A 22,393-nucleotide genomic window follows, 5' to 3' on the forward strand; every position below is an offset into this window, starting at 1 on the left:
GACGCTTAGAGGTCCTTATGGCATTTTAACAGTCATTTCAGCGCACATAATTTAATCGCCATCTCCAAACTTGTTAAATATATTTGCGGTTGTACACTGATTATAATCGCTGGCCTTCTCCATTTTATTTATTTTGTGGTTTTTAATGCTGTTAAGACGAGAGGAATATTTATGGACTCTATCCACACCGTGGCGGAGTTGATTTTCCCCATAAAGTTTGGTTTTTCATCCAGAAAAACGACTGACCAACCGAATGTTATCAATCACCAGAGTAATCTACTCTTCGGTGATGATTCCAAGGTGCAGTCTCCAAACAGATTCGCAACAAAATTCAATCTGGAAGAAACAGCGTTTTTGGCATGTGCGAAAAGAACAAGATTTATTTATTACATTTCTTTCTTTTTTTATAAATATATTTATATAGCATTCACGCGAATAAATAAACAGTAATCAAACAACAAATATCGCGCGATTTATAAGTGAAGAAACATAACACATTATGTATGTCAAGCTTGCTCTTGAAGATGACTTTCCTGTATAAGTGCATAGCTATGCGGGAGAGCTACTGGCGAGGGAATGTAATTTATTTATTTATTTATTTATTATTATTATTATTTATTTTAAAAACAGTTTTATTATTAGTATTAGCCATATGGCGCAAAGAAACCACAGACTTTTGAAGCACCGGGGAAAAAAGAAAGAAAAATCAGATTATGCGCTTCTCTCCTCACATATGTAACTATCCAGTTGACCATTGATCTGTCAGCCTTAACTACCACTCCTGTCAGAGCCTTATAAACCTCAATCAGGTCCCCTCCGAGGTGATGGGACCTGATTGAGGAATCTAAAGAATATCCATTAATCACAACCCTCTGCCTTCTGCCTTGCAGCCACCCAGCAATCCATCTTAGACTCTTTCCATTAATCCCACAGTGTTCCAGCTTTTACAGTAATTTGGAGGACTGACTCAGATACCTTACTAAAATCCAAATAAACTACGTCGAAATTGTTCTCTGCATTCAGCATTAGTAAGTGTATCAAAATAGCTTATAAGGTTAGCTAAACACGATTTTCCTTTGAGAAAACGATGTTGTGTGTCCTTCACGCCATTCCTATCTAAATACCCTTGAACTGCACCCTTAATAATTGACTCTAAGATTTTCCCTACCACCGAAGTCAGACTAACCAGTCTATAGTTACCAGCTTCACTCTTAGAAACGCCTTTATGTATCGGTAATACGTTGGCACTTCTCCAAAGTCCAACGATGCCTTCATAATTAACTTTAGTTGTTCAACAAACTCTCTGACCCCTTCCTCAAAGTTACTGAGTAAAAGCCAAAAAGTTCAGGAGCGTGCAGTTCACAACATCAATTCGTTTTCTCCTTTATATACAATATTTAAACACAAAGGAATTTCCTGTTTCTCTAATGACATCCTTTCTTTTGTTTCATCTCTTTAGGAATAAAAAGGATATCGCATTCCAGCATCGACTGAAACTGTTCCAGTTATCCTCCTCTGATATATTTATTATAATCGGTGGTAATATATTAAAAATAAATTGACATAAAAGTAAAACTTAGCCTGTCTATGACTGGGACAAAATATATTATTGGATGACCACATTGGAAAAGATTTTTCGCATATCCGAAGATTTGTACCGATCACTATTATTAAACTTAAATAATATTCAATTAAATATTCGATAGTTCAATTTGTATTCTTTGTGTTTTTATAGAAAAATTGTACTATATTATTTGTACATAACAAATGTAAATAAATTTTTAACAAACATTTCTGTCTAAGTATAATTTCGATAAATGATAACAATAATATTCAAATTTGAATATCCTATAATAGCAAAACCCTGAAAATATTTAAAATGCCAACCCCAATAGCATCTTTGCACACTGATAATAGAAAAAAATGCCTTATACTTTGGGACAGGCATATGTTCTCGTTATAACGCGGTTCGTTTTACGCTGAATCGCTATAACGCTCTTCTTATATTATAACCCGTATCTCACTATAATGCTGTTTTACCATCGTACAGATTAAATTTTTGAATTGAATTCTTGTGCAGATTGAATTTTTGGCATGTTTAAAGAAAAAGCGATTAGCCTATAGCTCACCTCAAAAAAAAATATGGAGCCATTAAACGCTAGTAAGGGCTGGTTCGATACATGTAAAAAGCGCTTTAACCTACACAACATAACAATCAAGGGAGAACCCACAAGAGCAGATCAAGAAGGAGCAGAAACTTTCAAAAAAGAACTTGTTCAAATTATTGAAGAGGGGTGTATACTGCTCAACAAGTTTTTAACGTAGATGAAACGGGACCTTTTTGGAAACGAATGCCTGAAAGAAGTTTCATATCGAAAGAAGAAAAAACATGCCACGCTTCTAAGCGGAGAAGGATCGATTGACCTTATTGCTGGTTAGTAACGCTGCGGGGGATTTTAAATTAAAACCCCTTTTAGTTTACCATTCGGAAAATCCAAGGGCTCTTAAAGGTTTCGCTAAATCAAACCTATCTATAATTTGGAAGGTTTGATTGGTACTCTGAATTCTTCTTCCCGCAGTGGAAAGATATTGCGCGAAAAATAACCTTGATTACGAAGCAATTGTGATCATGGATAACGCGCCAGGACATCCAATCAAAGACGACTTGATTGGATGTCCTACATCGTATAAAATTTTTAAGATGCATCCAAACACTATATCTCTGATCCAACCAATGGACCAAGGTGTTATTGCCACATTTAAAGCTTTCTACATAAGGAACGCCTGTTCCCAAGCCATTAACACTGATGAAAATTTACAGATCCTAAATGAGTTTTGGAAATCCTCCAGCATTAAAATTGCCATCTACAACGTTTCAAGTTCCTGGGATGAAGTGACTCAGAAAACCATGAATGGAATGTGGAATCTCAGGAATCTCAGCGATACACCGAACATTGGAGAATGTCAGCAGTAGAAATAGCTTCATTTCTGTCACTATTTTGTACTCTGTAAATACCTGGCGCATGCGCTGATACATAATTTATAAATTGCCCTCTGCACATGGGCTACCTATAAACTGATGGCATCAGACGGGTACCTTCTCGTGAGTGAGGACAGGACATCTAAAAATGGATTCCTTGTATCAACAGATTCAGGGAACGACTATGGGTGCCCCCCCTTAGTGTTACTTAGTCAACATCACTACAGAAGCACTGGAAGAGGTTGTGTTTCTCATTCTCCCGGTTTCTATGAGGCCCTGGAGGAGATGTGTGGATTATGTGTTTACAGGCACTTCAGATTCGGGGAAATGTTCCCTCTGAGGTGCCCTGCTCCTTCACTATCTCAATTCACTGTCATCCTTTATTCAGGTTTCCATGGAGTCGGAAGTGGTTGTTGTTGTTGTAGTTGGGTTTTAGGAGAATTAGTGACTAAGGCCATGTTGCTCCATGTATATTGTCTGTAAATTGTGTGTTCTGTGGTCGATTTTCTGTTTGATGGACGATAATCCAGAGTTTGTGGGAGAAAAAACCATGCTTTCCTCGCCTGAGACTTACTAACTCAGCCACGTTGTGAAAAAGGCCCATAAAAATCCTCACGTCATCGACGGGACTCGAACTCAGGTCTTTTCCACCAGGTGTGGGGAGGATCAAAACTGTACCAACTGTGCTACCCACGATGGCGTCGGAAGTGGACCATGCATTTCCTTTTATGATAACTAAGCATACACTGAATAGCTCGTCTAATGAACACTTCTCTGTGATCATCATATCACTTACACGTGACTCCTTAAAATTCCTCGGATATTCTATCTTGCTTTCGACTATAAATATCCACGAAAGAGTTTGTAATTAGTTATTTTCATAAATTTGCGCGAGAGTGCAGTAATACACGCATGTGTATTACTACAACTCGCGCTACATTTATGAAATAAGAGAGAGATCTATGATGTTAGACCCGTAATCATATAACGTATTTCCGGTTCTGATACACCACTTATATTCACTTAAATTTGCTTTTCCACGTTATCTTTGATTGCTGGGGGATTTTTCTTTTATTACAGCTTCCCTTTTAGTGTTTAGGGAAATTAATGGCCTCACAGAGGATGCGAAGGTTTATTCTGTCCCACGGAACCTGGGCCGATTGTGTGCCAAATTCTCTAATCTCCCAAACTATAGTTTTCTTGAACCCTTAATGCTTCCTTAATGGCATTAGCCAAAACCCTTGCCCCTCGTGGGTTGTACAGTTAGTAGGACCGCTGTTCCCCCCACACCGGGTGGAAAAGATCTGAATTCGAATCCTGTCGATGACTTGAGGAATTTGTATGGTCTTTTTCAGAACGTGGCTGAGTTAGTCGGTCTCAGGCGAGTGTAGTATGGTGTTTTCTCCCGGAAACTGGGATTTTTCGTCCAGCAAACAGAAAATCGACCACAATTTGCACGGATCTATATGTCTTTAGTCGCTGATGCTCCTAAAACCCTACCCCTACTACAACAACTGAAAACTGTCTGATCGAGTGTGTTTTAATTAAACAACTCTCGCACTTATGAACCAGTACTGCCAAATGAGGTCAATTTACGTGTAAATATTAATGAATCGCTCATTATTTGATCTTCACGTTGCTCAACCCCCCAGTAAAACTTCCGCTATACAGAAGTGCAGAACAGCAAAGCAGCAACATGTGGGAACCGCTCGTATTTCTCGATTCTTTTTTTTTTTGCCCCTACCTTCCACGTGGTTATCTGACGATGTTCGCCAGATGTCGCAATCTGTGCTTACAGGTGGATTCGCAGAATTTGTCTCCAGGTATCGGTAGAATATTCTAAAATTCATTCAAATACACTATTTAACTCCGTTAGACCAATCCGAATTTCCTTTCTAACTTCTCACATCGAGATCTCAAGAACTGTTTTCTCAACAAGAAGGGTAAGTTCTATTTTTAATAAGCCCCTTAAGTTCTCAAGCGAAATTATATCTTATGTAGAACTTGTTGTGGACAAGGTTTATTGTTTGTCTCTTTTGCAGTCCTTTTAAATTGTCCTTTTATAATTTCAAACACGCATAAGTGTAGTTAGTAAATGCTTAAAAGTTAATGTTATCATCGAGTTGCGTATCCATATATTTTATTAAAGTAAAAATGTATTCATTTATTGCTTTTAATAAATCGATGTATTGGTTTAAGATGACTGTACAGAAATGTTTTATTTCAGACGTTATGAAGGTTTTCGTTTTGCTGTGTCTGTTTGGCGTTGTTGTGTCTCAGGAGATGAGAGGTGAGTGAAGATAATTGCTTGGATAAAACAGAATCTTAAGGATAGTTTTAAGGCTTTTTAAATAGACAATGATCTTTGGAACGTAAATACGCTCCAATTTCTCTACTAATCTGCACATTCCTAAATTCATACGAAAAGTTACACACACAACTGCAACAAAGAGCAAACGAAACGAAGTCGGTTTTGTTTTCTCTTTGAGGGCAATCTGTGCTCATAAATAACCAAGTTCCAATGCTTTTTTTCCTTTTAGAGATAACCTTTTGTTACATATTCTCGGGACACCTACTTCCATCCCCTGATCTCTGTTTGTCGACATCATCATCATTTCTGTGTTGTCTGTCCTTTTTTTTTTCTCTAAAGGGCATCTTCGTTTTCTAATCTAGACCTGACCAATCCATCTTTGAAGAGCAACGCCTTACTCCAGAAAATTGTGAATCGAGCTAGAAGAAATGTGCAATCAGGAGCATCACTTACTGATCGGAGTATATTAAGTGGGGTTGGTGACGCTATCAATGCTATTTCTTCAGTTATTGGAGGTGTTAGTTCAGCAGTCGGTTCAACTTCACAGGGAAGTAGATGTAACATGTCAGTGAATGATCCCCCAAGGTAATTAAAATTTGTGATTTTTTTCTATCTAAAATTAGTTAGATAACTTAGAATTAATATACTATGAACGAAATTTTTTTTCATGGATCTTAGCAATAAGAAAGAATATAATTACCAAAAAGATTTAGGTTTACCCTACAAGAGTAAAATAGTACAGTACAAATTGATTCGGAATCTTCAATTTCCGATGTTTCATATTTCTGTCCTTAATACAAATCTCTGAAGATTTGCAATAGAATTTGGAAATTATTAAATGCAGAAAATGCAGGTGTATAGGCCAAGCATAGCTATGAGACAGTGAGCATTCCCCCCATTCTACAAAGCAGCAAAATCATGCAGTAAACATTAAAAAAATTGAGAAGCTTATTCTGGAAAACCGCCGCATTTTTAAGTCTAAAATTTCGCAAGAAGTGAAGGCAAATATTCTGATGAAAGCAAAGACAGAGTTCAGGAAATAACCTACTGTAAAAGGTCAAGAAATGTTTCGTCTGTTCTATTCGATAGGTCATAGAGATTTTCGAGCTTGGATTATAACCATTCAAGTTAATCACCGAACAGCACACCACGTGTCTGATTTTAATCTTCAAATACAGTAGTCGTTTTTTATTGATGGATATTTGAATGAAAAGCAATCACAAATCTATCAGTGGGATCATTGATGAGACTAATTATTTTCTCCTCTTTCTTCCAGTATCATTAGTTTTCGAATGCACCTTGGCGCATTTCTGTCTGATATAGGGATTATCCTTGAAGCTTCGCTAGCTACTCCCGTGCAGTTTCCCATTAGCACGTACGCATCTTCCGTGAGTATTCATTCATCTTTTTGTTTTCTCTGATTTAGTAATTGATTTATCGGGCAGGTGATATAATTACACCAGTGCTCCTATGCCATATAAATAATTTATTAATATAACCTTAAAGAATTAAAAAGTAACCACTTTTCTGCAATTTCAGCTGTCTGACCTTGTCAGCATGGTGATGGATATAATAACTATAACAGGACTACCAGTAAAAGAAGGATGCTGGAAGTATTTGGTTTTGTACAGCTGTAACACCATTTGGGGACCTCTTGCATGTTTGATATTCCATCTCATCGAGTAAGACAACTGCTTTTTCTGTAAATCTTGTTTTATTTTCGTTTTTGTAACGTCTTGTTTCATGAGAAATGTTTAAATTGAATATTACGTTTTATTAAATAATAAATAAAATTATTATGTTACCTAAGAGAAACCAGGTTTCCCCCTTCCCTTTAACCCTCATAACGGCCTAGATTCATCGTAGCATGGACTCCACAAAGTATTGAAGGCGTGCCCCAGAGACGTTGGTTTATGTCGGACCATATTGGGCCTGCTTCCCACGGCGGTTGGCATTGGATCGTTGTGGATATCTATTCCGAAGAATTCATTCCATCTTATCCCATAGGTACACAATTTTACTGGGACCTGGGGATTGTGGAGTGCACTGCAGTAGGCTGTATTCACGCTCATATTCCTGGAACCAGTTCTGTAAATTCTGGTCTTGAGACATGGTGCATGATCTTATCGAAATAACTCATTCGCAGGTGAACACAATGCAGCCACGAAGAGGTGCGCATGGCCACAAACAATTTCAAGATAATTGTGACTAGGTCCCGCTTCATACCATCCGTGCTGCCAAGGGGGACCCAATGTGAACCACAAAACATTCCCCCACCCCAATACACAGCCATCACAGGTCTGCTTGTTGGAACACGGAGTTTGCCAACAACAGAGTTTGCAGTTTCCGAGATACTGGTATCCTTTTCTAACTACATTTCCTCTTTTTAGGGCAGACCTTGAAACCGGTCCAATGCTTCACGAATTCTTCTGTTTATGGGGCGAAGGGGTCCAAATATATTTCCACTGGTGTCCTGCATAGGTAAGTATGGAATTTGGAGATTTTAATAGTTTCTAGAATTAGAACAGTAAATTTAAAGAAATAATAAATATTATTGGCATTTACTAACATATATTGTGTTACCAAATATAGCTGAACACCTGTATGTCTAAAATAAAATTGAATTGATACAATATTTAATAAATAGTCGCCTACTTTTTGGTCTTTATTGGTAGACTCATAAAGACCAAAAGACCTTTATACATATTGCATCTTTATTGGTAGACTCGATTTTTTTGATAAAACAATGGTAAAAGACCATTCGTCCTTCAATATGGCAATCAATTATTGAACTTCTGAGGTGGAATTCATCCTTCGGGTGTTCAATGGGAACTCCAAGAGCTCTGTGAAGGCCAATAAAGCTTTTGTCCTCCCACTAGTCACTACACGCTCGCTGTGCAGTATGACATGGTGTATATGCCGAAATAGAAAAGGGCCTTCCTACTGTTGTCCAGCGCAAGAAGGGCATAATCGTCCAGAAGGTGAACTTTGAAGCCGGAGACAGTGGTGGTTCCTATAAAATTCCTTCGTCCTTTAAAAATTTGACCAATTTTTGTGAATGGACTTCAGACAACATTCTGTTAAAGTAAAATTTTTAGATGCCATCTAAGATTTCAGTGATACTAACTACAGTGGTGTTAGAAAGTCAAAAAAGACAGAAAAAAAAAATAAAATAAATATCGTGATTTATAGAAAAGGAAGTGCAATGCATATTGTGAAACGTGAAGGTTACTGTCCCGCAGTAGAACAAAGACATGCAGTGAAGCGACCATCCGGTGCATGTATACACGTATATTTATATAAAAATATTAAATAAAGTGAATAAAAGAGTTGAATGAAACTAGGAAAAATGTGGAAACGTGTATTTTTTTCCCTTTTTGCAATATTAAATTTACGTACAATGCAGTTTCAATGTTCTTTCTTTTTCTCATTTCTTTTTAGGACCAAAAGGATATCACATTCCAGCATCGACTAAAACTGTTCCAGTTATCGCCTTTTGAAATCGTTGTTATACAATTGCTAATAATACAACTATACTGTACTGTAGTGTTGTATGATTTTATTCCTGTAATACAACTGCGATATATTAAAGATCAACTGACATAGCATTCGAATTTAGACTTACCATAAATATGAAAAAAATGTGTTATAGAATGAGCTTGTTTCTGTTTGTATAAAGGAAAAGATCTTCCCCATCTTCCTCAAATTTATTATCATTTTAAAGCTTAAGTAATGTTTAATTAAAAGGTCGAAAGTTTAACTTATATTGTATGGTTTTTCTGTAATAAAATATTGTACATCACTTGTACATATAAAGGTTAAATAAATTTAGAATAAATATCTCTGTGGGTGCCTGACTTCGATAAATACAAACAGGGATATCCAAAATTTAAGTAACACCTTTAAATTTATCCTATTAATAGTTTCTAGATTAATTCTAGACTATTAATTTCTAGACTATTAATTTATCCTATTAATAGTTTCTAGTTTCTATTTATCTATTCCTTAAACATATAACTCAATATGAATTTAAGAATGTAGCCCCAGTCCAGAATATAGACAATAAAAAAAATAGAATAAAATTTCTCCATCACATAAACACTAGAAGAAAATATCCTAAATTCCTAAGAACTCTAAGAGAACTATAAGAATAAGAAAAAAACCTTTTAGCTCTTTAAAGAAAAACACTACTTTTCTATTAATGAAAATTCGAAACCTCAATTCCTATTAGGATAAGCTATGGGTGAGCATGACCGCCATAAGTATTAAAAGTAACCATAATACATAAGCAAGCACTGTCCTCTGCACATCGAATGGAAAAGGCCAGGGTTCGAATCCCATCAATAACACGGACTTTTTTTCACAACGTGGCTGAGTTAGTCAGTCTCAGACAAGAGTTGCATTTTTTCCCGAAAAAACTCTGATTCTATTTATAGAAAACAGGCAAATCAACTACAGAAGACACCAAATTTACAGACAACATGAACATCTTGACATGTTCAGTCTCATGTGAGTGTTGATTCGTGTGGCTTCATTTTACATAAATAAAGTTGGTAGAAGCACAGTTGGTAGAATCGCCATGCGTCTCACACCGAGTGGAAAAAGACTCGAGTCCCCTCAATGACATGAGGAATTTTTATGTGCCTTTTTCACAACGTGGCCGCGTTAGTCGGTCTCAGGAGAGGGCAGCGTGGTTTTTTATTCAGCAAACAGAAAATCGACCACAGAACACACGCAATTTACAGACAGCATATATGGTGCAATACGGCCTTAGTCGCTAATGCTCCTAAAACGCTACAACCACAACAACTCATGCCATACACATTTTACGCATGCCTTCATGCAAGATCACATCACATACACATCCCTTCTCAAGTTTTTGGGAGAGGTGCTGCTCCCGTTCCTCTGAATACCTCTGCTGAGTAATGAAAACTTCATCACAGATTCAATGTGCAGACCAGCACACGGGTCTGAGGATTAATTTTGATGTCAGGTTGCAATTTCATCACCGTCTGGATACATTCTAGATTTCCTGAATAGTTGGGGACGACGAAGCGTAATAATGTACATATTTTCTGCATATTCCCAGGTTCAGGAAACCCATCGATATACATAACGACTCAACATCTTTTTCGAACAATATTTTCTCTTGATGAGCCTTCTAATCAATCGTTATGCATTAGCAAATAATTTCTTTTTCATGTTTAATTTTGTTGAGTGCAGTAGCACACGCTCTTTGAGCAGACCGGGATTCAAACCCTTGACTGCTAAATCCGGCCAATCTGCCAACCCGCACTGGACCAGCGTGGCAGATCATGGTCCATTTCCCTCAGCATAAATTGTTGAGGAGGCTTTCACCCTGCAGTGGGTTGACAATGGCTGCAGTTTTAATGTGTTCACTAATATTAACTCGGGCTATGAAAGATCATCCCATTGTGTTTATAAATTCTACAGTCGATTTTTACATTTTGCTGGATGAAAAACAGGAGTTTCAGGATTGAAACAGTGTGATGTTCCCCGGAGACCAAATGTAGGTCACGATGTGAATAAACAATCGTTAAAGATGTGAATATGTGTTCACAGGTCAATTTGATGCTATGCTGGATGAACCCCTACTTCTTCCTTCTAAGTCACTAACTGAAACCTCGATTGGAGGATAGTTTAGAAGTCCTTCCACTCTTCTCCGAAGAAATTGGAAACCAGACGAGGGGCAAAGGACCACGAAGACTTATTTGTGAAAAAACACACGAGTCTTCGTGGATCATAATCGCTTAAGGATTTGCGACCTAAAATGTACCTCAAAATTTAATGTATTGGAGCATCCATTGGCAGTTTTATCTTCCTCTTTGATATACATCCTAAGAATTTATACATCCTAACCTTTGGTAATGCATTTCTAATTCAGGAAAAATGTAATCAAAAACTACACTCAATGATCACTGAATTATGACCACCTACCTAGTAGCGTGTTGAGCCACCGTTCGCACGGATAACAGACAATATTTGCATAGCCATTGACTCCACTAAATATCTGAAGACGTCCGTATGGATCTGCAGCCATGCTGGCTGAAAGGCTTTCCGCAGTGTCCCAATAGATGATGGTTGCGTGTCCATACGCCTCACTTCCAGTTCCAAAAATCCCGCAGGTGTTCAATTGGATCGAGGTCAAGCGAATTTGGAAGCTTGGTGGTATCTTCAATGTGTTCATTCAAGCGAATTTGGAAGCTTTGTGGTAGGTATCTTCATTGTGTTCATCGAACCACTCGTGCACAGTGCGTGCCCAATGACACGGCGCATTACCATTTTGGAAGATCCCGTTTCTGTCCGGAAAAAGTGCAACATGGCAGGGTGCACATGGTCTCCTAAAAGCTGCCTGTAGACCTCACTAATGAAAATTTGGTCCATACGCACCAGGGATCCTAGTTCTTGCCAGAAAAGCATGCCCTATATTAAGCAACTACGGCCACCTGCCTGTGAGTTATACTGCATATTCCATTACGGATGGGGTGGTCATAATTCAGTGATCACTGAGTGTACATAAGGTCATAAGAAATTACTTCCGAACCATTCAACTAGAGTGAGTGCTCAACATTATTCTTATAGTATTCCGTCTCCAGAGGATGCTTCCAAGGGTCTATCCTGGGACTTCTCTTCAGGAATATTGTCTTGAATCAGTGGCCTTCCTGGATGTTTGGAATATCGCATATGCAGGCGACTTAGTTATCTGACAGGTCCCTCAAGGTCTTGGAGGAAAGAGCTGAAATAATCTTAAATGGCTTCACTACTTGGGCCTAAACTAACGAGCTAACAATCACTTCAAGTAAAATACAAGGTGGTCACAAAGTCCTGCACTGGTTTTAAATTTTAATAACTATGATAGAAATGATAGAAATATTTAGTAAAAATTATATGAAAGTTCAAGTCTTAAAGTTTTTTATATAATAATTTCATCCACGTAAATCTGATTTTTCTTTTGCTGTTTTTATATTTTATCAATTTCTGTTTTATTCGCAGATATCGAACGGCCCCAAATGGCCACAATTGAAGAAAAAGTTAACTGCGTGCTTTGGCTTGCAGAGTTTAAATTCACTATTCATAAAAAAGACGCATCCCATAAAAAGTCAATAAGTAGCTGGATGAAAAATTTTAAAGGAATTGGATCAGTTAATGACAAACCACGATCTTCGATACTCCTAATCAGTCAAAAAAGGTGGTCGCCATGTGGAAGTGCGATAATTAAGCGACATGACTTCGCATTCTTTTTTTCTGACCATTGATCTAAAGAAATATCCAGATCTTTGATTCTTTTGATCTGTTTAAGACACCCTTCAAGGTTAAACACTTGATATTACGAGGAACGAAGATCTAACCTCAAGCACTTGGTGCCTTCACTTCAAGAAGAAAAGGTAGCTACTCCACTTGAAAATTTGAAAAACTTTGGTGGCCTTCAACAATTTTCTTCAGACGTTTTCAACAGAAGAAAACAGATTCAAATATTTAAAACCAATGAAAACCCTGCTTATCCTCTTCGATAACTCAGTGAAAACTGATAACCCTCCGATAACCCTTGGTAAAATGAAGTGTTTAACTTTGAAGGGTGTCTTAAACAGATCAAAACAATCAAAAATCTTGGATATTTCTTTAGATCAAATGAAAGTTAGTTGGATACATCGAACGAATCAGGGGTTTTCTCTGAGATATCTCGGCTTCATTTATGTTATTTCTATTGCATGCTTTGTATTAAAGAATTCTTTCCGGTTTTAAAGTTTTCCAGGATATTTTTCTCTTCAAATTTAACGAGATAATTCTGTTTAAGAAAATAGTTCTATTTTGGTGGAGTAATCTAGAGAGAAGTTGGTAAATGGAGACTATAAGGGCTGGAACCATAAAATATGTTTTACAGTGTTCAAAGAGTTGTGTCAATAAACTTTCCAGAGAGATAACTTTATTTTGTATTCCTGCATTCCATGTTAACTCTTAAGGACAAAATCCACTTACTGAATATAAAATCGAGTTTTGCTTTTAGTGACATTCGTGATTAACGATAGTAAATTAGCACTTTAGTCTTTCGTTTAAAAGGGGGCGCTACTGTACGGATGTGTGGGTCGCCTAATTTGTGGCCAAATTAGGCGATCTCGACGCTTTGCATTTTGTCCCCCCCCTCGGAATGTCGGATTTTTCTTCGGATGTTCGATGTAGGGTAATGTCGTAAGTTGTTATTGCTTAAGAAATTGCAGAAGAATCTGTCTTTCTGTGGTTTCTTACCTGCTGCGATGATCTCTAAGTGATAACATGTGGTTAAAATAGATCATGCACCTAACAGCAAACAAAGAGAGAGAGAGAAAAATAGAAAGAAAAAATAAGAAAAAGAGAAGGAGAAAGAGGGAAAATTAAAAGAGAGAGATAAAGCGAGAATTTAAAAAAATTAAGAAAGACAGAACAAAAGAAAAAGAGGAGAAAGAGGAAAGAGAGAGAGAGAGAGAGAGAGAGAGAGAGAGAGAAACGAAAAACACAGAAAACGAGAGAAGAGAAAGAAGCGAAAAGAGAGAGAGAGAGAGAGAGAGAGAGAGAGAGAGAGAGAAGAGAAACGAAAGGACAGAAAGAGAGAGAAAGACAGTGAGATAAAGAGAAAGAAAGACAGTGAGATAAAGAGAAAGAAAAGGATAGACACAAAGAAAGAGAGAGCAACGAAAGGACAGAAAGAGAGAAAATAGATAAAAAGAAAGAAAAGGAGAGAAAGAGAAAGACAGAGAAACAAAAGGGCAGAAAGAGAGAAAAGAGACAGTGAGAAAAAGAGAGGGAAAGAGAAAGAAATGGGAGAGATAGAAAGAAAGAGGGAAAAACGAAAGGACAGAAAGAGAGAAAAGAGATAAAAAGTCAGACAATGAGAAAAAGAGAGAAAGAGACAGAAGAAGAAAGAGAGAGAGAGAAAAGGAGAGAAAAAGAAAGAAAGAGAGAGAAAAAGAGAGAAAGAGATAGAAAGACAGACATTACAGAAAGAGAGAAAAAATAAAGAAAAGGAAAGAGAGAGAGAGAGAGAGAGAGACGAAAGGACAGAAAGAGAGAAAAAAGATAGACAATGAGTGAGAGAGAGAAAAAAGGAGAGACAGCGAAGGGAGAAAAAATGGAGAAGAGAGAGAGAGAGAGAGAGAGAGAGAGAGAGAGAGAAGAGAAACGAAAGGACAGAAAGAGAGAGAAAGACAGTGAGATAAAGAGAAAGAAAAGGATAGACACAAAGAAAGAGCAACGAAAGGACAGAAAGAGAGAAAAGAGATAAAAAGAAAGAAAAGGAGAGAAAGAGAAAGACAGAGAAACAAAAGGGCAGAAAGAGAGAAAAGAGACAGTGAGAAAAAGAGAGAGAGAAAGAGAAAGAAATGGGAGAGATAGAAAGAAAAAAAAAGAGGGAGAAACGAAAGGACAGAAAGAAAGAAAAGAGATAAAAAGTCAGACAATGAGAAAAAGAGAGAAAGAGAGAGAAAGAAAGAAAGAGAGAGAAAAAGAGAGAAAGAGATAGAAAGACAGACATTACAGAAAGAGAGAAAAAATAAAGAAAAGGAAAGAGAGAGAGAGAGAGACGAAAGGACAGAAAGAGAGAAAAAAGATAGACAGTGAGTGAGAGAGAGAGAGAAAAAAGGAGACAACGAAGGGAGAAAAAATGGAGAAGAGAGAGAGAGAGAGAGAGAAACAGGGAAGATAAACAGAGAAAGAAAGAGAATGAGAAGGACGAGAGAAAAATCAATGTATAATTCGTCATTTGTGTGTGTGTGTGTGTGTGTGTGTGTGTGTGTGTGTGTTCCCCATGTGCACGTGTGTGTGAATGAGTGTGTATTTCACACACAAATTCTGTCCCCTCCTCTTTCGCTCTCTCTCTCTCTCTCTCTCTGTCCAGATGTGATAATCATATGATAGTGGGTTACCGGATGTGCACCATGTGTTGGTTAAAATGCTGAAACGTGTACAGGCGCACCCCGGATGAATACTCGGTGAACAGTCCTCTGATTTGTTATCTCTCCAATCAGTTACTGCATCCATGTATAGTAAGTACTTTTCTCTTTCTCTCTCCACTTTTCTATATTTTTATTATTTGATTTAAATAAGCGCGTAATGAAATATAGAATATAAGAAAGAAATGAAAAATTCTCGTTCTTTTCAGATTTAAACTTTGAACTAAAGCACTCATAAAATGAAAGCTCCGTTATTTTTAAATGTCGAAGTCAAGTGCCACGTTGCATGCATTCGTTGATCACATCAGCTCAAACTAAGGACACAATTTTTGTCACAATTATTCTAATATTGCTGTAGACTAGATCCGATCATCTTGGCAATTTTAGAGTGCAAAGAGAAAAGGAGGTGGCAGATTGCGCGACAGTCTTCTGAGATCTGCCCTCTTCAGATGTCAGGAAGAAGTCAGCGAGACTTATTCCTCATTTCACTCAACTTCCTGTAAGCTGCAATACGAAAGGAGGCAGCCAACCCGGGCTCTGACGTAAAGTAACGCAGATGTCGGATCTAAAAGTCAGGTGTTCGATGTGGGATGATTCTTTGAGTGGTGGGGGGCTAAGAAATTATAACAGCGCCTCGCTTTCTATACTCTCTCACTTGCTCCGAGGACTTCTGCATTACAGCATACACTCCACATAAAATCCTTAACCTTTTAAGAGGTAATTTGTTTCCAACTGACATTTATACAATATCCTGTTTCTTACAGCCATGAAACTTTTCGCACTGGTGGTGCTCTTTGGTGTGGTCATGGCCAAGGAATTGGATGGTAAGTATTCTTTATTTCTTAGTTTCATTGCTCTAGAATAAGCGGCGAAATTGAAATTAAATGGTCGAATTATGGATGGCATTATGATATCATTGATATCAATGATATTTTCTTAAAAGTTGAGATGAAGCAAGCGTCTGTTATAATTTTTAAGAGAAATTAATGTTTTATTTTGATCACGCAGCAACTGCACTCGAGTCTTTAAGCAATACACAACTGGAGCAAAAAATTCTGAGTAGATTCAGAAGAGGACTCTCGACTGACAACCCGACAGGTTGCTCAACTGCTTCGCAAAATGACCCACCCTCGTAAGTAAATTTAATTCGTAGTAAAATGATAAATCAATGTCCTAAGCCTGATCATAACGTTTGAATTTCTTAATCCATTGAAGCTTAATTTTATACTTAAGATCTTCAAATTACCATATCACGATTCCATTTTCGCAATTACAAGTAAGATCTTGTTTTATGCCATATGTCACGAACAATAAGCGATTATAAGAGTTTCCCTTTTTTTTCGTACGCAGAGTCGTCGCTTTTAGAACGTCCGTAGCAAGTGTACTTAATGACATTCCAAAGATTATAATAGAAGCTCAGAAGGGCGCCTTTCCAACTAGCAGCTTAATTGCCGTGGTAAATATGAAATTCAACACTTCTCATTTTTAACCTTCATTGCGGTTAAATATCAGTTTTTATTTTCACTTTCTATTAATACTTTTCTCATTTTAGGTTGGCCAGTTAATTTCTGCAGTTATGAGTGCCCTTTCATTGCCGCCCTGCACTGGTGATTGCTGGGAGTATTTATTGAATGGCTGTCTGGCACCTCTCTGGTCACCACTAGATAACGCGATTTTTTGGGCAATCAAGTAAGATTTTATTCTATAACACATCTTATAAACAATAAAATATACTGTATGTTCTTTCTCAGTAGCGAGATCCAAATATAATTACCATAGATTTATCGAAACCCTTGAAGTTTTCAAGGAAAAGTCGTTGCTTTTGATTAGGATATCTTTATTTTATGTCTGTATACAATACAAAGCGTAATCAAAAAAGAAAAACTCGGTCTTGAACTCAATCTGCTCAAACCTGAAATGTGCGATAACGTATTTATGTTGATGATGATCTCTCTTTTCTCCATTCCATTCTCTCTTTCTTCAGGTGACAGGTCCTGGTGTCTAGACTACCTTTTCCTCCTCAATTCGGATTTTATCAATTGCCAACGCTTGTATACCTCCACTGACTATTAAACCATCTTCTTAATAGAAGTACGATATCAGTTTTCGAAAAGATTTCGCTTCGTTATAGACCTTCTATATTTTTCTGATGATTTTTGAATTATAATACCAATTCATCTGACTCAACTTACAAAACTCTTTCCAGCATACATCAACACCATTTATTTTTTTATTAAATGTTTCTCTTTACCCAGATCGAAGAAAACTGGCAACGAATACATCAATGAAATACTCTGTGATTTTTTTGGAGATTATGCATTCCTTTTCTCGAGGTATTTCCACTGGAGTCCCTCGTAGGTGAGTATGTGATTTTGTTTTTCAATATACACGCAAATAAACCTTTAATTTATCCGACTGTTACTGAAACACACTTGGATTTAAAATCCCAGTGTGTTTAAGTAACAGTCGAATGAATATAATTTTATACAAATAAAATTCCCGATTTTCAAAACGAAGCGTGTTAACATCTTGAAACTTATATTTTAAGAATGTCATTGAATAGTATCTATAACTGTTTTAATATCACGTATTTATATCCGATCTTCTATTGCAGTTTATCCATTTATCGTCAATTATCGAATGCTTCTTCCATCAACGGAATATTGTGATCCATTTTCTACGAAGGAATTCCAGCAACTCTCAGAAGAGTGTCTCGTGTCAGATTCGTCAATTTATCCAATGTAAAATGGAATATTTAGTCCCTTTTCTGTTTTTAATAATACTCACCATTTCTTTGAACCAGCAACTATTAATAAATAAGCCCCAAACGGGTTGATTTTACAATCCAGTGAATTGTTATCTGCTATATGAAATCATGAAGAATGAAAAATGAACTCAATTTTTTAATTTTAGATGTAAACTTATTAAATGACTCGGAGTTTAAGAATGCATTTCACTTACAGTGAAATAAATATACAATGCACATACTGCGTCAAATCATCAGCATATGTCACCTAATATTACCCATTACAACTAACTCAACTTGAAGTCGGATTTTTTGAAGTAAATTATGCAAAGGTTGAATAATAATAAGCTTGTTGAATAATTTGTACAACAGCTGGTAGTCAGTCCAAAACTCACATCATACACCCACTTCTAACAACAAATTGCATCTAATTAGCCTTAGTGGAAGTACAGTCTGTACATTGATCTACCCTTCCCTCCACATCTGGAAAACGTGTGGGATTCAGTTCCCATCACACACTGGAAGACTTTATAACCACTTATTTTTAGAAGGGACTCTAGCTAGCTTATCTCCAAGTGAAATAGGGTTTCTTCATAGTCTTACCACACCCAATTTAGCGTCTTACCACACCCAATATCCTAATCAAACAAGATTGTGTTCGTGGGACAATTTTCCAAAGGCGCAAATTAGATTGAATCCGAGCTCTCAAGGGATAATTTATTCGTTCCTTTCCTTGGAGTGCAGACTGTCAATCGAGCATCATCGTATACTTCTAATTGGTTTTCTGACGATATTGGCAAATAAGAGTGATAAATGAACTCCGAAAATTTTATCCTCAAGAAATTAGCGGAATTAGTGAGTCTCAGGAGCCAGACCATGTTGCCTTGTATACAATATACAACGCACCATGGTCCAAGTCGCTGATAGGCCTAAAACTCAATAACTATAGCCAATAAAAAAAAAGGAAAGGGTGCATTATGTCTGTCACAGTAGTAAGCCAGGAACTTAATCTTGGGTTAGATTAAATTAATTTAGGTCAATTATTCAGTGCTGATTTGTAATGGTAACGAACACGCATAAACATTTCTCCGATTGCTCTATATTTGAGTAAATAAACGAGACGAAACCTCCTTGTGTCTGATTTGCAGCACACCACTAAGATCCTGCAATGCTGCCTATCTGCTTTGTTGAGTCCAACTTATTCTCAAATCTCACAGAAGTTTGGTATCAAGTGGGTACCTTCAACGTTTTACTTAATGAAAAGACAATACTTGTGTACTTGTCTTTTCATTAAGAGTAAAATAGAAATTGATTGACTTTCATTTATGATTTTCGATTTCGGATTGCATGTGTTCTAAAAAGGGTTGTTATTTGTTAGCGATAGGGGAACGGGATGTCGAACTCAACTAAGTACTGCGCAGAAGCCAAAGGGAAACAGAAAAATCTTAGTCCAGAATATATACGAATGCAAAATATCTCGTCATATAACGTTTATCACACAGGGACCAAGTTATTTAGTCTAGAGAGGGAGTTGCACGTTTCCTTCACTTCAGAATTCGGGTTTTTCATCCACAAACTAATCAGAAATATAAGTAGTCAGAGACATACCATTTTTCACTGATTTTGCCTGAAAAATGTTTTACAAGGATACTCGTTATATTCACTGACTTTTAATAAGATTGTAATTTTTTTCTTTTTGTTTGCTTACGCATTAATGGTTGAGCGTTCGTAGGGATGTTTACCCAATGAAAGGAGGAGGAGCAGCGATAAAAATATATTTCACGAAGGCACAAAACTTACACTACACTGCTCGACAAAATTATTAACAGAACAAAATGTTTTTCATTAATATTTTATTGTGAGCAGTGTCGCCAAAGGGAAATATTTTATACAATAAGCATCCTGGTATGCCAATTCGATCCAATAGAGATCGATCTACCACCTTACAGAGCCACACATTATGCAAATTATTCGTGCCTATCAAAACACGAATTGCGACCACATCACTTCATTCCCGATTTTTGGCTTACTCAGTGGGACAGCCACGTCTCCACTACTCAGGATGGCAAATCGTCGTTTAGATGATTCTTTGAGGCGTCTTCTCAAAGGATGCAGTTTCAGGCGACAGGAACCATTACAAGAAGATAAGGTCACCCGAGAGCTACCTCAACCAGAACAGATCTAGGCCTAACCGTACGATGTCCTCTCATCAACTGTCTCTCGAGGTTACTGCGACCACAGGTGAACATATCCAACCGGACTGTGTTAAGAAGACTCTATGCAAGGAAGCCAGTGATTTGTACCCCATCATCATCATCATCATAATCGTCATCAGCCATTTTCAATCCACTGCAGGATGAAGGCCTCTCCAGCAACCTTCCAGTTCCTTCTGTTTGTACCCCATTAACCCCAAACCACCGTAGATCTCCTCGAAACTGGTACCATGAACATATGACTTTTTTTTGTTTATTTATTTTGTCTGTAAATTGCGTGGTTCTCTGGTCGATCTGTCTGTTTTGCTGGACGAAAAATCCCAGTTTCTGGGGAGGAAAACCTCGCTATCTACGCCTGAGACCAACTAACTCAGCCACGGAGTGAAAAAAGCCCATTAAAGTTCCTCATGCCATCGATGGGATTCGAACCCGGGCCTTTTCCACGCGGCGTGGGGAGGACACTGTGAGTGCATTCGGGCAGAGTGAGAAAGGCGAGAAATTTCGTCATTGGCAGTGAAGATTTTATGAACGCAACTACGAGTATATCGAAATTCGTGGAGAAGCCGAAAAGACTGCAGTTTTTATTTAAAGATAATGACGAAGATTAACGAGGTCTAATTCTGTTTTGTGAGAGTTATTTGGATTTTGTTCTTGTTTTAATAAATTATTTGAATTAATATTTTAGTTTCTTTTTTGTAGAATTTGTGTCGTTTTAATGTTTCAATAAATGAATGAGAATATTAAAATTTGTCTATTACTTCGACATACAAAGGTGGTGCACTGCACTTCCACCACCTTGCAGCATGCTGCCAGCGCCCATGCGTACGGTGGAGGTGGTGTTCTTATGTGAGGGGAATAATAATAAAAAGCACCCCTCGTCGTGTTTTTGATAGGCCGTAACTGCGTAGAGGTACCGAGAACAGATCCTCAAACTCTATGTGCAGAGTTCAAGTGACGGAGGAATATCTTGGTACCAGCACGATCACCAGACTTAAATCCGATTGAGCGTGTGTAGGATACCCTTGGGAGTCCCATTGCACGCCGACAGCCAACTCCTCGGTTACTTGGTGAGCTGATTGCAGTGCTGGCGATGGTTGCGTGTCCATACGCCTCACTTCCAGTTCCAAAAATCCCGCAGGTGTTCAATTGGATTGAGGTCAAGCGAATTTGGAAGCTTGGTGGTATCTTCACTGCGTTCATCGAACCACGCGTGCACAGTTCGTGCCCAATGACACGGCGCATTACCATTTTGGAAGATCCCGTTTGGAAGAATGGGATTTGTTGCCACATAATCTTTTGAACACCCTTATAACGAGTATGGTTCGCCGCTGGCAAACTTATTTAGCCGTTGAAGGGCAATATACGCCGTACGAGCATCTTGTATCGACATCTGTAATGTGACCTTTTTGGTAATTCTTATCCGACCCCTATAAATGTCCCTTATAGCTGTCCGAAGTTTCTCGCTGTCTCTTCATTTCATTACTGTTCTATGGTACACGACTTCGTTGCAAGCTGCGTGGGTTACACCACATTTTCTAAGTGTTCTGTTAATTTTGTCAAGCAGTGTAGTACGCAGAAATCGCTTTTCTACATAAAAACAATTCAGGATGTTTGTAGAAATATGACGTACTTCATGTAGCTGAAGATAAGTTTCGATCAGTGTGTGTTGAAAACGTTCAAAGCAATCCCAGAGCAAACAGTAGTTGCGGCTTTAATAGAACGTGACACACCAGAAGAAAAATATTCTTAGTGTGCAGTAACAGTTTTTGCCACGTGCATGGACAGTAACTTCAGTTTATTCCAGCTAATTAAGTGTCATCGAACAGTCCGGACGAGCTGTGGTAGGCCCTCCTAGAGTGTCCCAAATGTGCTCGCTGGAATTCTGGTCGGAGAAGAAGGCAGGAAAATCCACAGGGACGATACTTCACCTTCCAACGTGCTGTTGATCAGCTGTGGTTAAACAGAGTTGAGCGATGACTCTATCATGTGGACATGTGTATGTGTAAGGGCGCCACTTAGAACGTCAGTTCATCTCTTCCTCGTATTGCTGTGAAGAACAAAATCAACTGTAAAGGGCCAGAAATGTGTTGGTGTGGGTTGTGTGTGTGTGTTCTGTTGTTATGTTCTGGCCTCTTGGCTACCCAGAAGCATCAGTCATCTGGACCGATGATTCTGGGTACTCGTCCATACCACGGGAAG

At 37.8% G+C, this 22,393-nt stretch overlaps 2 protein-coding genes across 2 annotated transcripts; both read left to right on the forward strand.

Annotated features, from left to right (window-relative positions):
* Window positions 1-4,839: 4,839 nt before the first annotated feature.
* LOC150081414 (uncharacterized) lies at window positions 4,840-8,990 on the forward strand. Its single transcript, XM_090379283.1, has 7 exons — window positions 4,840-4,923; window positions 5,208-5,270; window positions 5,654-5,876; window positions 6,568-6,679; window positions 6,831-6,973; window positions 7,682-7,772; window positions 8,733-8,990. Exons 2-6 carry the CDS (start codon window positions 5,213-5,215, stop codon window positions 7,770-7,772), a joined length of 627 nt encoding a protein of 208 aa, XP_090235409.1. The 5' UTR covers window positions 4,840-4,923; window positions 5,208-5,212; the 3' UTR covers window positions 8,733-8,990.
* A 6,905-nt stretch (window positions 8,991-15,895) lies between these two features.
* LOC150081415 (uncharacterized) lies at window positions 15,896-18,079 on the forward strand. The gene is made up of 6 exons (XM_090379285.1): window positions 15,896-16,059; window positions 16,244-16,367; window positions 16,586-16,691; window positions 16,788-16,924; window positions 17,491-17,593; window positions 17,850-18,079. The coding sequence occupies exons 1-5, from the start codon at window positions 16,002-16,004 to the stop codon at window positions 17,591-17,593; spliced, it is 528 nt and encodes a 175-aa protein (XP_090235411.1). The 5' UTR covers window positions 15,896-16,001; the 3' UTR covers window positions 17,850-18,079.
* The last annotated feature ends 4,314 nt before the right edge of the window (window positions 18,080-22,393 follow it).

This window comes from Mastigoproctus giganteus, chromosome 8 (assembly GCF_048544385.1).
Source record: "Mastigoproctus giganteus isolate SK-2022 chromosome 8, ASM4854438v1, whole genome shotgun sequence".
NCBI classification, from domain to species: domain Eukaryota; kingdom Metazoa; phylum Arthropoda; class Arachnida; order Uropygi; family Thelyphonidae; genus Mastigoproctus; species Mastigoproctus giganteus.